The sequence below is a fragment of the Meles meles genome, chromosome 11, assembly GCF_922984935.1.
Source record: "Meles meles chromosome 11, mMelMel3.1 paternal haplotype, whole genome shotgun sequence".
NCBI lineage: Eukaryota > Metazoa > Chordata > Mammalia > Carnivora > Mustelidae > Meles > Meles meles.
This window is the reverse complement of record NC_060076.1, coordinates 66,831,930-66,846,368: the sequence shown is the minus strand read 5'-3', so window position 1 is coordinate 66,846,368 and position 14,439 is coordinate 66,831,930. Positions and strand designations below refer to the sequence as shown.

At 39.5% G+C, this 14,439-nt stretch overlaps 1 protein-coding gene across 3 annotated transcripts in view; it reads right to left on the bottom strand.

Moving 5' to 3' along the window:
- The window catches only part of FANCC (FA complementation group C), a 283,214-nt gene that overhangs the window by 25,319 nt on the left and 243,456 nt on the right, over positions 1–14,439 (bottom strand). For all 3 annotated transcript variants that reach the window (XM_046023918.1, XM_046023916.1, XM_046023919.1), the window contains 3 exons: positions 12,480–12,532; positions 11,072–11,171; positions 2,269–2,344 (listed from right to left, as the gene is read on the bottom strand). In XM_046023918.1, the coding sequence (XP_045879874.1) occupies positions 2,269–2,344; positions 11,072–11,171; positions 12,480–12,532 (229 nt within the window). The remainder of the gene's footprint in view (positions 1–2,268; positions 2,345–11,071; positions 11,172–12,479; positions 12,533–14,439) is intronic.

Sequence of the window (14,439 nt, the reverse complement as noted above, 5' to 3'; positions counted from 1 at the left end):
TCCCTTAGGCCTGGGAAAACCCTGTTACATAGATCTAAACTTCACAGGATCTTTAACTCAGGTACACGGAAAGAGACAAACCACATAAAGCAGCCTGCCCTTGGTCTGCAAATATTGTAGGGCAGATAGCCCAGGTTTTTTTTCTTTTCTACTCCCCACCCCATCGCTAACAATTCATGATTTCAAAGTACATGGAGATGGTGATAAAAGTCAACAAGGAACTAAGGATGGGCTGCCCAACTGTTTTTCTATGACTATGATGAATTCAGAATATGATTTCAGCTTTAAACAACACAAAAGGCCAGGAAAATAATACACGGTATCCTAAAAACAAATGTCCTTTCTTGAGTTAGGTTTTCTGGTTTGATAATTATCCTATGATTTTAGACACATCTGAACCTGTACGTGTCTGCAGTTCTAAACAACATCTAAACAAGTTACCACTTTTCCATGCGGTGATAGATTCTGTAATTAAATACATCAGAGGATAATGTAAGCGACGGGGTAAGCACTGCCAACGACTCCACAAATGTCATGGATAGAGGATCATACGTTATCTTTCCCTCCTCTGAATGTCCATAACTCTTGACTGGTAGCCTCTGAAGGCATGTTTCATTTTCTTCTTCGTATTAATTATTTAGACCCTTATTTTATGTCCCCCTCTACTTGTAGCTCTTGGATAGTCAGGGCTCATAAGTGATTTCTTATGCCCCCACAGGACTTTACAGTGGCCACAAAATCAATTTCTGATGAATAGAAAATTCTACTGTTAAAAAATACTTCAGGGACACCTGGGTGGCTCAGTCGGTTAAGCATCTGCCCACAGCTCAGGTCATGATCCCAGGGTCATCATGCTCCCTGCTCGATGGGGAGCCTGCTTCTACCTCTGCCCCTCCTTGTGCTCTTTCTCTGTCTCAGGTAAGTAAATAAAGTATTAAAAAAATACTTCAATTTGTGAACTTAACATTTTTCCCCCAAAAAGTAGTATGTTGAAAAAAAGAATAGGAGGAACTACTGCTCTAAAATTCACTTACTCACTTTTGGACATAAGTCTGGGACAGTCACACAAAGGAAAAGGTAAATGGCTGACTTCATGCCCAAGGTATCACCTTAGTCTTTTGTTTATAGATTTTCCAACTTAAAAACTAACAATTCCCATATTTTTTCTGGAGCTCATTCAGCTTTTCACACAGGCTGAGCTCAGGCTTCTCTAATCTGACCTAAGCTGTAAAGTGTACCTCTAGAAAGAGAAATGCTGACTTTTCTGTCTTGTTATCAAGGTTTTCCCATTGCGTTTCCACAGGATGAGTTTCACAACACTGTCGACCACAGGTTCCATCAGCCTCATTATCACCTCTACTACTTGCACTTGAGAGGAGGGGCTCAGACGGGTCACTCTTGGTGAGAATCTACAGCTTCTAGAAAATTCTGGATTTTGTAAAATGCTCTGAAATTTTGAATCATCTACTTTCCTTGAATAAATCAATTTACTCCAGTCTCGGGAAAATATGCAAGCAAAACTGACATAAAAAAGGAGTATTACCAGCTCTTTCTATCTTCTTTTCCCCTCCACAGTTAAAAATGCCTTCTTCTCTGGCAGAGTCTCTGCCTTTCCCTCAGATGCCAGGCTTCCGTGGGAAGGACTTTATTCTCTATGCCTGAAATGTAACCTAAACACAAGTTCCTGCGCATGCTAACAAGTCCACCCCACTTGGGTTAAGGATGGAATCATCACTTTCCCAACTGGATGTGGTCAATGGAAGGCTGGCAAATGAGATCAGAGAAGGCCATGATCTATATACTTAACTGAATTCTTTCAAAAGTCTTCCCTTGACTCAGGAGAAATTTCCCCTAAATTTCCTAGGCTTTGTTCATCATTTTATCTTTCCTTCTGCAACAATCGGCACAGAGTGGAAAGAATGAAATACAAATATCTTCCTCAGCCAAATCTTAGCCTGTTCCTGGCATTCAGGTGGATCTGGCTAGCACCAGTAGAGGCCTATGTTATCTGGAGCAGACTATCAAAACCTAATGAGAGGACGATTTTTTTCTTTCTTTTGGTAAGTGATGATAACTGGGAAGTCCAGAAAATTCTCATATCAAAATCCCACAGAGAATGTGAGACCCTGAGAGGTTGGAGGGATGTTAGAGATGATCAAGTCCACCTCCCCTGTTTTATAGATAAGGGACTGGTAGTGAAGGGTCATGATTTGTCCGTGTTCTTTCTTAGAAATTATTTTAATATGATTGGAATCAACTTTCACGTACCTTTTGGATGTTGTAGCAGCATCATAACAAGAGATGGAGAGCCATAAGGAAAGTAGGTCCTGAATGTAAACTTCAGCTACAATAGAATAAAAAATTCAAAACCACATGACCATTTGGGTTGAAAGAGATATTAAGAAAGAACAAAATCTTGCATCATGTGCCCCAAAAAGACCTACTAGTACTAACATGGTCAGGATGTTTTCTTAAACATTTATTTTTTAAAAAATGCTTGCAATAACCTTGTAAATATGTTCCAGAAAAGTGAACCTTTTTGAAATCACCTTCTGGGGCTTAAGAAAAATAAAGTTATGTTCCTGGTGTCTTTATAGCAGTTCTTTACCTCACATGAACCCAATTATGCACATAAATCTCCTATTTAAGTGAGACTTTCCAAGGCAGTTGTGAGATGCTAGGTATTCCAGCATGATTTTTTAACAACAAAAAAAGCATGAAACAACAATGGTGCTCACAATACTTTGAGGGCCAAAGTGCTATAGTTCTTTATATCCTCTGAAGGCAGAGTGGCTTTTAAGTACTTTTATAAAAAATTAAACGATAATCTAAAAAGAGTGAAGTGCTCAGGCTGTGATGAATATTGGTAAATCTGTAAATCCATCACCCCAGTCAAAACAGAGAACATTTCTGTCACCCCAAGAAGTTCCTTTGTGGTTCTACCACTCCCCAGCAACCAATATTTTGATTTCCACAAGAGAGTTTAGTTTTGCTTATTCTTGAATTTCATATAAATACAAAGAGTATGCATTCTTTTGTGTCTGGTTTGGCTCAACATCTTTTTTTTGAGATTCATCCATGTTACTATGCTTGAGTCATTCATTCTTACATTCTTTTTTATCGCCTGAAACAATCACTGTATGAATACACTGTAATGTTTATTCATTATCCTGCTGAAGGGTATTTGAGTTGTTTCTGGTTTGGGGTTACTATGAAAAAAAGCATCAAATTAACATTCATATTTATGTCTTTTTGTAGACATGTGCTTTCATTTTTCTTGGGTAAATACCACAGGAATGGAATTACTGAGTAGATGCCTGTTTAACTTTATTAAGAAAACATCATGTAGTTTTCCAAAATGGTTGTACCATCTTACACTCCACCAGCAATTTATGAGAATCCCAGTTGTTCCACATAGCAAACATTTGATATTGTCAATCTTACTAATTTCAGCCACTCCAATGGGTATGAAATGTCACCTCTTTATGCATTTATTATGCATCTTCTTGACAGCAAATGATGTTGAGTGATTTTCATGTGTTTACTGCCAATTTATATATCTTTTTTGAACGTGTATTCATTTCTTTTGTACATTTAAAAAAAAACGAGTTGTTTCTTAGGGAGTAAGAGCTTTATGTAATCTAGATACAAGCTCTCTGTTAAATGTATGTATTCAAAATATTTTCTCTTGCCTGGTGGCTTGTTTTTTCACTTTCTTAACGATGTCTATCAAAGAAAAGAAGATTTTCATTCTGATGAAATCTATAATATACCTACTTTTTTTGATATGGTTTATGCTTTTTTTGGCATCCCTTGTAAGAAATCTTAGATGGTTCCAATGTAAAAAATATATATATTTTCCTATGTTTTCTTCTAGGCGCTTTATAGTTTTAGCATTTATGTTGAAGTCTATGATCCATCTCAAATTAATTCTTGAATTTTGTGAGGTAGAGGTTCTTTTTTGCCATATAGATATCCAGCTTTTTCAGCCTATCTGTTCAAAACGTTCCTTTCCCCCGCTGAACTGCCTATGTGTCTCTGTCAAAGACCAACTGACTAGACACGCACATACACATGTACATATAAAGGATGAACTATATGGATATGTATTTCTAGACTCTTCACTCTTCAGTTCTACCAATCTATCTATCCTTTTGCTCACTTGATCACTGTAGCTCAAAGTCTTAAAATCAGGTAGTATGAGTCTGCCAGGTTTTGTTTTTTGCTTTTTTAATTTTTTATTTTTAATTGAATAATTTATTAATTATAAATTAATTAATTTATAATTTATAAATAATTTAATTTAATTTTTTAAAAATTTTGTGTTTTTTTAAATTTGTTTTTCAAAATTGTTCTGGATATTGTTCTTGAATTATATGGGTTCTCTCTTCAAATATTTGTTTCTTTAAGCAATATTCTGTAGTTTCCAGTGTAGAGGTCTTATACATCTTTTATTAAATTTACTTCTAGGAATTATTTAAGATTATTTATTCTGGTAGGGGGAGGGCACGTGGACAAGGGGCAGAGGGAGAGGGAAGGCAGATTCCTCATTCAACACAGAGTCCGATGCAGGCCCAATCTCAGGACCCCAAAATTATGACCTCAGCCGAAACCAAGAGCTGGACACCCAACTGACAGCGCCCCCCAGGCGCCCCTTAAGTATTTTAAGTAACTGTGCATTTGTCTTTCTCTCTTTGCTTCTGTCAATTTTTGCTTCATGTATTTTTGAACTCTGTTATTAGGCTCATACCCATCTATAATTGGTATTTCTCCTGACGAACTGACCATGGTGCCATTATAAAATGTCCTCTTTACCCCTGGTCATACCTTGTCTTGAAGTCTATGTCATCTGTGGCTTGTAGTGCCATACCAGCTTTCTGTGCTTATTATCTGTGTAACCTTTCTTTTCTTTTACTTTAATCTATCCGTGTCTTTATAGTTAGAATGGGTCTCTTGAAAACAACATATAGTTGGATCTTGGTTTTTTATCCAATCTGACATTTGTGCCTCTTTACTAGCATATTTAGCTAATTATTATTTAACTTTTGTAATTAATATACTTGTTAGTATGTTTGGGTTTAAGTCTACCTTTAGATGTTTTCTTTTGTCCCATTTATTTTTTGTCCCTCTGGCAGCTAATAGTCCCATCTTTTTTTTTTGTTTGTTTGTCTTTTTTTTTTTTCCATTTTATTTATTTTTTCAGCGTAACAGTATTCATTCTTTTTGCACAACACCCAGTGCTCCATGCAAAACGTGCCCTCCCCATTACCCACCACCTGTCCCCCCAACCTCCCACCCCTGACCCTTCAAAACCCTCAGGTTGCCCCAACCTCCCACCCCTGACCCTTCAAAACCCTCAGGTTGTTTTTCAGAGTCCATAGTCTCTTATGGTTCGCCTCCCCTCCCCAATGTCCATAGCCCGCTCCCCCTCTCCCAATCCCACCTCCCCCCTGCAACCCCCAGTTTGTTTTGTGAGATTAAGAGTCATTTATGGTTTGTCTCCCTCCCAATCCCATCTTGTTTCATTTATTCTTCTCCTATCCTCCTAACCCCCCATGTTGCTTCTCCATGTCCTCATATCAGGGAGATCATATGATAGTTGTCTTTCTCCGATTGACTTATTTCACTAAGCATGATACGCTCTAGTTCCATCCACGTCGTCGCAAATGGCAAGATTTCATTTCTTTTGATGGCTGCATAGTATTCCATTGTGTATATATACCACATCTTCTTTATCCATTCATCTGTTGATGGACATCTAGGTTCTTTCCATAGTCTGGCTATTGTAGACATTGCTGCTATAAACATTCGGGTACACGTGCCCCTTCGGATCACTATGTTTGTATCTTTAGGGTAAATACCCAGTAGTGCAATTGCTGGGTCATAGGGTAGTTCTATTTTCAACATTTTGAGGAACCTCCATGCTGTTTTCCAGAGTGGTTGCACCAGCTTGCATTCCCACCAACAGTGGAGGAGGGTTCCCCTTTCTCCACATCCTCTCCAGCATCTGTCATTTCCTGACTTGTTAATAGTCCCATCTTAATGACATCTCAAGTCCATCAGTTTGTGCCTTCATTTTTGGGCATCGGTGACCCTACAAAACCCTCTCCCACTTCTCATATAAGAGATCTAAGGAGACAGTTAGCAGAGACCCCAATGTAGTTTCCTTTTTTCAAGGCTTAACTCTCCTCCAATTTCTATGTACTTTTTTGGTTGCTCTCTAGTACCTTCAAATTGTTTTTAAACATATTTTGCTCAGAGTTTATAATTTTTATGGGAGATTTAGTCTAATACATTATTGGACTCTGCCACAGCTGGAACCAGAAACTGAACTGATATGCAAGTTTAGAAAAAGTGGCTTGTTGTGGCAATACTAATCCAGCTGGGTACGTTGATGGAGCTGCACTGTACTTGCCAAATACAACAAGGGTGAGAGGAAAGGATAAAAAGAGAATGCGAAGAACTGAAGACAAACATTTCTGACAATGGGAAAGAATGCGGGTGAATGGGATTTCTCATAAACTGTTGGGGGGAGGGGCGCCCGGGTGGCTCAGTGGGTTAAAGCCTCTGCTTTCGGCTCAGGTCATGATCCCAGGGTCTTGGGATCCAGCCCTGCATCGGACTCTCTGCTCCGCAGGGAGCCTGCTTCCTCCTTTCTCTGCCTGCCTCTCTGCCTACTTGTGATCTTTGTCTGTCAAACAAATAAATAAAATCTTTAAAAAAAAAAAATCAAACTGTTGGGGGGAGTATAAATTGGCCCATCCACATATGAGAACAATTTGGCAGTATCTACAGAAGCTCAATCTTCGCATACCTAATAACCGGCACTTCCACTCCTAAATATATATCCCAGAATGTTCAGAGCAACCTTATTTCTAAAAGAAAACAAAATCTGGAAACAACCCAGAGGCCTACCACTTCTCCAACAGTGTACTATACAGCAACACCCCACCACAACTACACACAACATAGGACAACCTTGGTGAATGGAAAAAGCAAGGCTTGAAAGACTGTATATAGTGTGCTACTCTTGTCTGTTGTTTGTTTTATGAAGTGCCAGAAAGTATAGAAAACATGGTTTAGGAAATCCCATATATTTGATCACACTATTTTCAGAAAAAGCAAAGGAACGATAAACATAAATTCAAAACAATGGCTATGTGGGGGAGAAAGGCCAGGCCATACAGATACATTATTGTTACTGGTCCAGGTCTCGTTTGGATATCAGATTCATAGATACTCATTTTTTTTTTAATTTTTTTTTAAGATTTTTTATTTATTTATTTGACAGAGAGAGATCACAAGTAGATAGGCAGGCAGAGAAAGAGAGGGAAGCAGGCCCCCGCTAAGCAGAGAGCCCGATGAGGGACTCGATCCCAGGACCCTGAGATCATGACCTGAGCGGAAGGCAGCAGCTTAACCCACTGAGCCACCCAGGCGCCCCCATAGATACTCATTTTATTAAGAATAAATGCATGCATGAATGAATAAAACATAGAAAGGAAAGAGAGTTATTCATGGATCACACAGGACATGGGGTGTTATGCATTAAGGATTATGATTAATCTAAAAATGGGCACTCAAGAAGGCAGGAGATCAATGATGAGAAATGTTGTCAATTAAAAAGGAAGGCAATCAGGAACAGCCCTACAAAGGGAAATGACATAATACATTATATGAAGGCCTGTACAAAGATAAGAGGTTACAGCTCTCTTATTCTGAGCCCAAAGTCAAGGCAATGAATTCTTCTTTCTTTTTTGGATCCCTGTCCTGCTTTCCACTGGGACTCAGTGTGTACCCCTTCATACCACCAGAGCCACGTAGCCTGAGCAGGGTAATATTCTAAATGAAAAGCAACAACAGAAATAAAAAAAGAAAAGAAAAGCAACAGAAATAGAACAAACAATCCTAAAATTTGTGTGGAACCACAAAAAACCCTGAACAGGCAAAGTGATCTTGAGAAAGAACAAAGCTAGAGTCAGCATACCCTCTGATTTCAAACCTTATTACAAATATATAGTAATCAAAGCAGTACAGTACTGGCATAAAAATAGACCTACAGATCAACAAAACAGAAAAGAGGGCCCAGAAATAAACCCACACATACATGGTCACGGAACCAAGAATACGCAAAGGGGAAAAGGGAAAGTCTCTTCAATTAATGGTGTTGGGAAAACTGGACAACCACATGTAAAAGAGAAACTGGACCCCTATCTTAAAAACATATACACAAAATAAACTCAAACTAGATTAGAGACTGGAACATTAGGACCTGAAAATATAAAACTCCTAAAAGAAAACACAGATGGGAAAATCCTCAACGATGGTCTTGGTGATGATTTTTGTATCTGACTCCAAAGGCAAAGAGAACCAAAGTGAAACTAAGTAAGTGAACCACATCAAACTAAAAAGCTTCTGTACAGCAAAAGATACCATCAGCAGAATGAAAAGATAACTTACAGAATAGGAGAAAATATTTGCAAATCATATATCTGAAAAGGGGTTAATATTCAAAATATATAAAGAATTCATACAATGCAATAAAAAAATTTTGATAAAAAGAAGAAAATATGAGCAGACATTTTTCTGGAGAAGACCTACAGATGGCCAACAGGTACATGAAAAGGTGTTCAACGTCATTCATTTCCAGAAAAATACAGATCAAAACCACAATGAGGCATCACTTGACATCTGTAAGAATAGCTAGTATCAAAAAGACAAGAATAACAAGCGTTGGCAAGGATGTGGAAAAAAAGGAACCATAGTGCACTGTTGGTGGGAATGTAAATTGGTGCAGTCACTCTGAAAAGCAGTATGGAGGTTCCCTGAAAAAGTAAAACTATAAATACCAAATGATCCAGTATCCCACTACTGGGTACTTACCCAGTGAAAATGCAAACTCAAAAACTAACTCAAAAAGTAGTTAACTAACTGCACCCCCTATGTTCACTGCAGCACGGTTTATTGCATCAATGACATGAAAGCAACCTAGGTGTCCACTGACGGATGAATGAATAAAGGAAATGGACTATTATTGAGCCATTAAAAAAGGTGCTATCTTGCCATCTGCAACAACATGCATGGAACCTGAGGGCATTATGCTATGTGAAATAAGTCAAACACAGACAGATAAATACCATATGATCTCACTTATATGTGGAATCAAAAAAAAAAACCAAAACAAAGCAAACAGCACATGAGCTCAGAGATACAGAGAACAGATCGGTGGCTGCCAGAGGCTGACTGGGGGGGTGGGTGAAAGGAGTGAAGGGGATCAAAAGGTACAAACACTTCCAGTTATAAAATAAGTAAGTCTCACGGATGTAACATACAGCATAGCAACTACATTTAATAACACTGTATTGCATATCTGAAATCTGCTAAGAGAGTAGATCTTAATAGTTCTCACTATAAGGAAAAAAATTTGTAACTTTGTGGTGACAGAAATTAACTAGACTTACTGTGAACATTTCACATTATACACAAATATTGAATCATGTTGTACACCTAAACCGGGTATTTGTTAATTAGATCTCAATAAAAAAAAGAATAGACAAATTAATTAAAGCAATTACAACTCCAGTCCAAATACACAGTGCCCTAAGCCAATAGCCAGGAGCAAGGCTGATAAGAGAAGCACACTTAAGCTAATGCTTTAACCAGTGTCTACTGCCCCAGCCTAGGTGTTGTTCAGGAGTCAAAGGGACAAGTCTGGGGCGCCTGGGTGGCTCAGTGGGTTAAAGCCTCTGCCTTCGGCTCAGGTCATGATCCCAGGGTCCTGGGATCGAGCCCCACGTCGGGCTCTCTGCTCCTCGGAGATCCTGCTTCCTCCTCTCTCTGCCTCCCTGCCTACCTGTGATCTGTCTCTCTCTCTGTCAAATAAATAAGTAAAATTAAAAAAAAAAAAAAAAAAAAAAGGGACAAGTCTTCTAGAGGTTGGTTCCTAACTGGGAATACAAAGAATGTACAAGAGAGGAAAAAAGATATTTATAATCATGCCTCAAAATGGGTGTGAGGGCCAACCAAAACCTTTCTGCAGAGCTCTCCTCCCTCCTGAATTCCACGCTGGGTACCACTGAAACGTGGTTTGCTACATTCTATTTAACCTCCTTAGGGAAAAAGGATGGGAGAAAATACATCATAAATATTTAGGATTGCCTTAAAAAGTGGAAACATCTGCTAAAACCTGAGAAGTTTCTTTGGTGCAGGGTGAGCAGAGCTAGCGTCACACAGCACGGCTGTCTTCAGTCAGGTTGCGGAAAGCATGTGAGGGACCGGGGCCCACCTCCTGGGAAGCTGCAGTGGACCCAGGTACCTGGACAGGCAAAGCACCACACACAGTACAGGTCACTTAACATGCCTGAAAGTGAAAGCTCTGGTAGAATGCTTCCTGTTTCACAAGGTCCCTCTAATCAGTCCCCGGCCCTTGGCAGGGGTGGTCTGGCTTCTTCTGATGGAGCCCCACAGTGCAAGTCTTCCTACGGCCCCCACGCCTGGCTTCTTGATGGCTGATGTGTCTTACACCTCTTAGTCACTGCTATCCTAGCTGCTTCTCCATAATGATTCAAATCTCTTCTTGCCACTCTCACTGGCTCCTTTCTCTCCTGGAACCCAATTCACATGTGAGTCTCTCCTAGCTAGGCAAGGGAACTCTAATAATTAAGAATGTTGAATACTGGTTTGTAATATGTGGCATTTCCATCTTAGCACATGCCATATAGACTCCGGAATGCCTGGACAGGGCAGAGGCCCGCTTGGCAGACAGCAGGCAACCCAGGGGCCTGAAAATGCCTCCTCCAGGTGGCACGTGCTGGCATGACAGTTCTCTGACACTACAGTAGGTAAATGCTTCTGGGTACCAGGCACAGGGCAGACAGGAACTATCCTGATTTATTTTCAATTAAAATGGTTTTGCCTTTGCTGGGGCATTCATTTGGAAGCGTTCTTCATAAGCAAAACAGTCCATCAACATTACTAAAAATAAAGTACTCCTTCCTGGTGATTAGCTAGATACTCTTAACAAGCCTTTTCTGTCCTTGGGGGAATGAATAATATATGCAATATAACAAACCTGCTTGTTTTTTTTTTCCAGAGCTTCCACAAAGCACCCTGTAAACACTTGAATAGCGGCTATTACTTCTGGGGCTCCGTTGGTTTCCAGGAGTGCATACCTGAGCAATGCAACGACAGATGACAACATATTTAATGATTAATCTGGCAAACACGTGAGGCTGAATTGTAAAAGGGAGAGTGGAAACATTTTTGTGCCATAAGCTTCAGCAGTATCTTAGCTCATCAGATTTCAGTCCTTGTGTGAAAGTAGGAGAAATTGGTCATTCTTTTTCTAAGTTCTTTCCTTAAAATAGCAATCTGTGGAGCTTCCTTTCTTGGTTTTTAAATTATTAAGCACTGAATATCCCTTCCATACAGGCCTGAGTGCTCTTTAGAAATACTCACACGCTGTATGCCCAGGCATGCAAAATCAACAGACCTTTTGCTTTTTCAAGTGGAGAAAGAGCTGCCCAAGGGGTAAAATGCCTTGGTCAAATCCACCCAGCAAAGCGGTGGAAGAATCTGTGGGAGAATCCGCATTGTACCTGGATTGGGTTCTCTGCATTTTCTTACAACTAACTTTATGCTGAAACAAAAGGTATCACTTCAAACTTTGCTCGTTTTAAGCTAAAATGATCATTCTTACTCCCGTGCTCACTTTTTACCCTGAAGTTGGTATGCTTCAGCACCAACTCAAGGGCTGGGTTATTTGCTGTTGTAAAAATTCCTCTCCCCAGTGTTGCTGTCTGCCCGGGAGGCTCTGCTGCTGAGGGGAGGGGGATGGCTGGGGGAGGGTAAGGCCCCCCTCTCCCCTCAGGCTGCATCAGCGCCTGGGAAAGGGGACGGAAACCCTCCCTGGGTAACAAGCTCCCACTAACTGCCAACCATAACCCTACCTGCAATCCAGTGATCTCCCATCTCTCATCATCTGGAAATCCAATGAGCTTCCTAAGAAGTACTCATATTTGCAAAATTAATGTGTTGCAGAATAACATACATAACTGCTTTTGCCTTTCAGCTCTCTTAAGAACAGCATTATTTATTTTTCTAGGTTTCTCCTTAGCTTTAAAATCCTTTAAAAAGATTGGTTAGCCCTCATGTGGTGAAGGAAGTACACTGCTATGCTTTATTTTGAGCTGAGAAAAATCCAACACAAACATTTAATGATTTAATACCTAATTCAATTTGCCTATTATTATTATTAAATTTTTAAATAGCTTTAAAAAAGTTATTTTAATTCTTAGGCATTGGCTTTTATACACATATACACTGACATTTCAGTTTTACCAAATAGCTCAGAGTGGTGAGACAGAATCAGAAACTAACTTCTCCATGGTAGAGCCAGAGACTATCACAAAAATTTTTATTCATATTTGGAAACGGAACTTTTCTGGATCAGTTATTAGTAAAAACAGCACACCATTTACCTGAACGTTTCATCGACAACTCTGAATATGGCAGGGTGGCAGGCTGCTTCAGGCTGTAAAGGAAGAGACCAAAAGAAAGTAAAATATCAGAAGCATTTCACTTGATAACATATGACCGGTTATTATCAGAGATGAGTTGTCCAGAACTGCTGGTGTCTAGAAAATGGGCATATCCCTTGGGTTAGATAAAACAAAAACAAAAACAAACAATCCTGAGTACATGGAAAAAGATTTGCATTACAAACACAAACAGGTTCTCTAGAAGCAAAGAGATTATGGGCAAGCTTTATTTCCTCTTTATACTCCTGTATGTTCCACATTTTCTCCAATGGGCCAATATGATCCAGAGAAAGAATCAATAAGTATCATGGGAAATTTAAAAATACCTTTCACCAGGATGCTGTAGTAAAGGCAGAGCCTGCCTGTGTAGCTAGTTTACACCTGCCCATGTGTCTGGCTACTCCGCCATGGCTCAGAAGTGTCCCAAGGTCAGGTCTGGGTCTGCTATCCTTTTGTTCCTCCTTATTAGGCCATGCGTACATAATAATTTAGAAATATTATTAAGGATAACAGTGACTACTACCATCTGGACTAAATAATATCACATCTCAGTACACTATGAATTTAGCAGCTTAAATTATTTAGGATGAAAAAAGGGCCCATGAAAATAAAATATAGATACCATCACCTTGAACAAGAAAAGTAATTTATTCTGTGAAGATTTTTGTGATGATTTTGATGATTTCAATGTGTAGAAGCTGACCTCCATGTGGCCTAGGTGGGCTTCAGTGGGCCTGACCCAGGTTCTCTATATTTTCAGCTAGAACTCAAAACATAAGATTAAGGCAGATGAAAATGCCATTGGGGGGTGGGGCGGGAGAGGGGCTGTGGCACCTGGGAGGCTCAGTTGGTTAAATGTCTGTCTTTGGCTCAGGTCATGATCCCAGGATCCTGGGATTGAGTTCAGCATCAGGCTCCCTGCTCAGCGGGAAGCCTGCTTCTCCCTCTGACTGCAGCTTCCCGTGCTTGTACTCTCTCTCTGACAAATAAATAAACAAAACCTTAAAAAAAAAAAAAAAGAATATGCCATTTGTGTTCTGAAATAGAGATTTTAGAGTAGCATCCAAATGTGAGTAGATTAAGATCTACAAGGGACATTTCTTTGAGTCCTACTGCACTTGATATGACCAGCTTCACAGCCCCCTCAACAAAAAAGAAGAAAAGATATGCTTTGCCTCCTAAGTTTTCTGGGTCATGCTGAAAAAAGAATGGAACCTATCTCCATTGATTTTCTTTTCCATGCTCCAGGACGCACTTTTGAATTGTAACATTGAACGTATGCCATCTAGTGTTCACATCCTGCCACTACAGGCTGTCGCAGGGGGCTCCTGGCAAGAACACTGCCACTTTTTCAAAGGATGGGAAGATTTCCTTTTAATTACTGGAAGAGAGAGATTTGTTCTTTACAAGTTACAAATTACTACTCTTTAAGCAGAGTAACTCATATTCTCTAATCCTTCACTGAAGTGCATTTTTTAACTAAAAGAAGCCAACTAAAAAATTTCATAGGTAAATTCATTATGTACTCAGGAAATAATTTGGCAAGACCATGGTTCAACAGGAGGGAGGCAAATTATTTCTTGGCTTTGATCTCAGACAGGTCAGTTAATCTCCCTGTGTCTTGGACCCACTGTAAATAATAACAGTTATTAAGAGGTCACTGGATAAATGCCCAGAAAATATCGTAAATGTTTCTACATATTTATGATGGAAAAATCAAACAAGAAGGGAAAAGCAAACTATATGTCTTACAGCGATTCATCAGATTTTCCAAAAATTTTTCAAACGTTCATAGATGGACAATATGCCTGAAAAAGTGTTTAAGACCAAACAACACTGTCACGTGCCCACAAGCAGACAGACACACGGAGCCTGAAAATGTACTGATAGAAAACCAAAA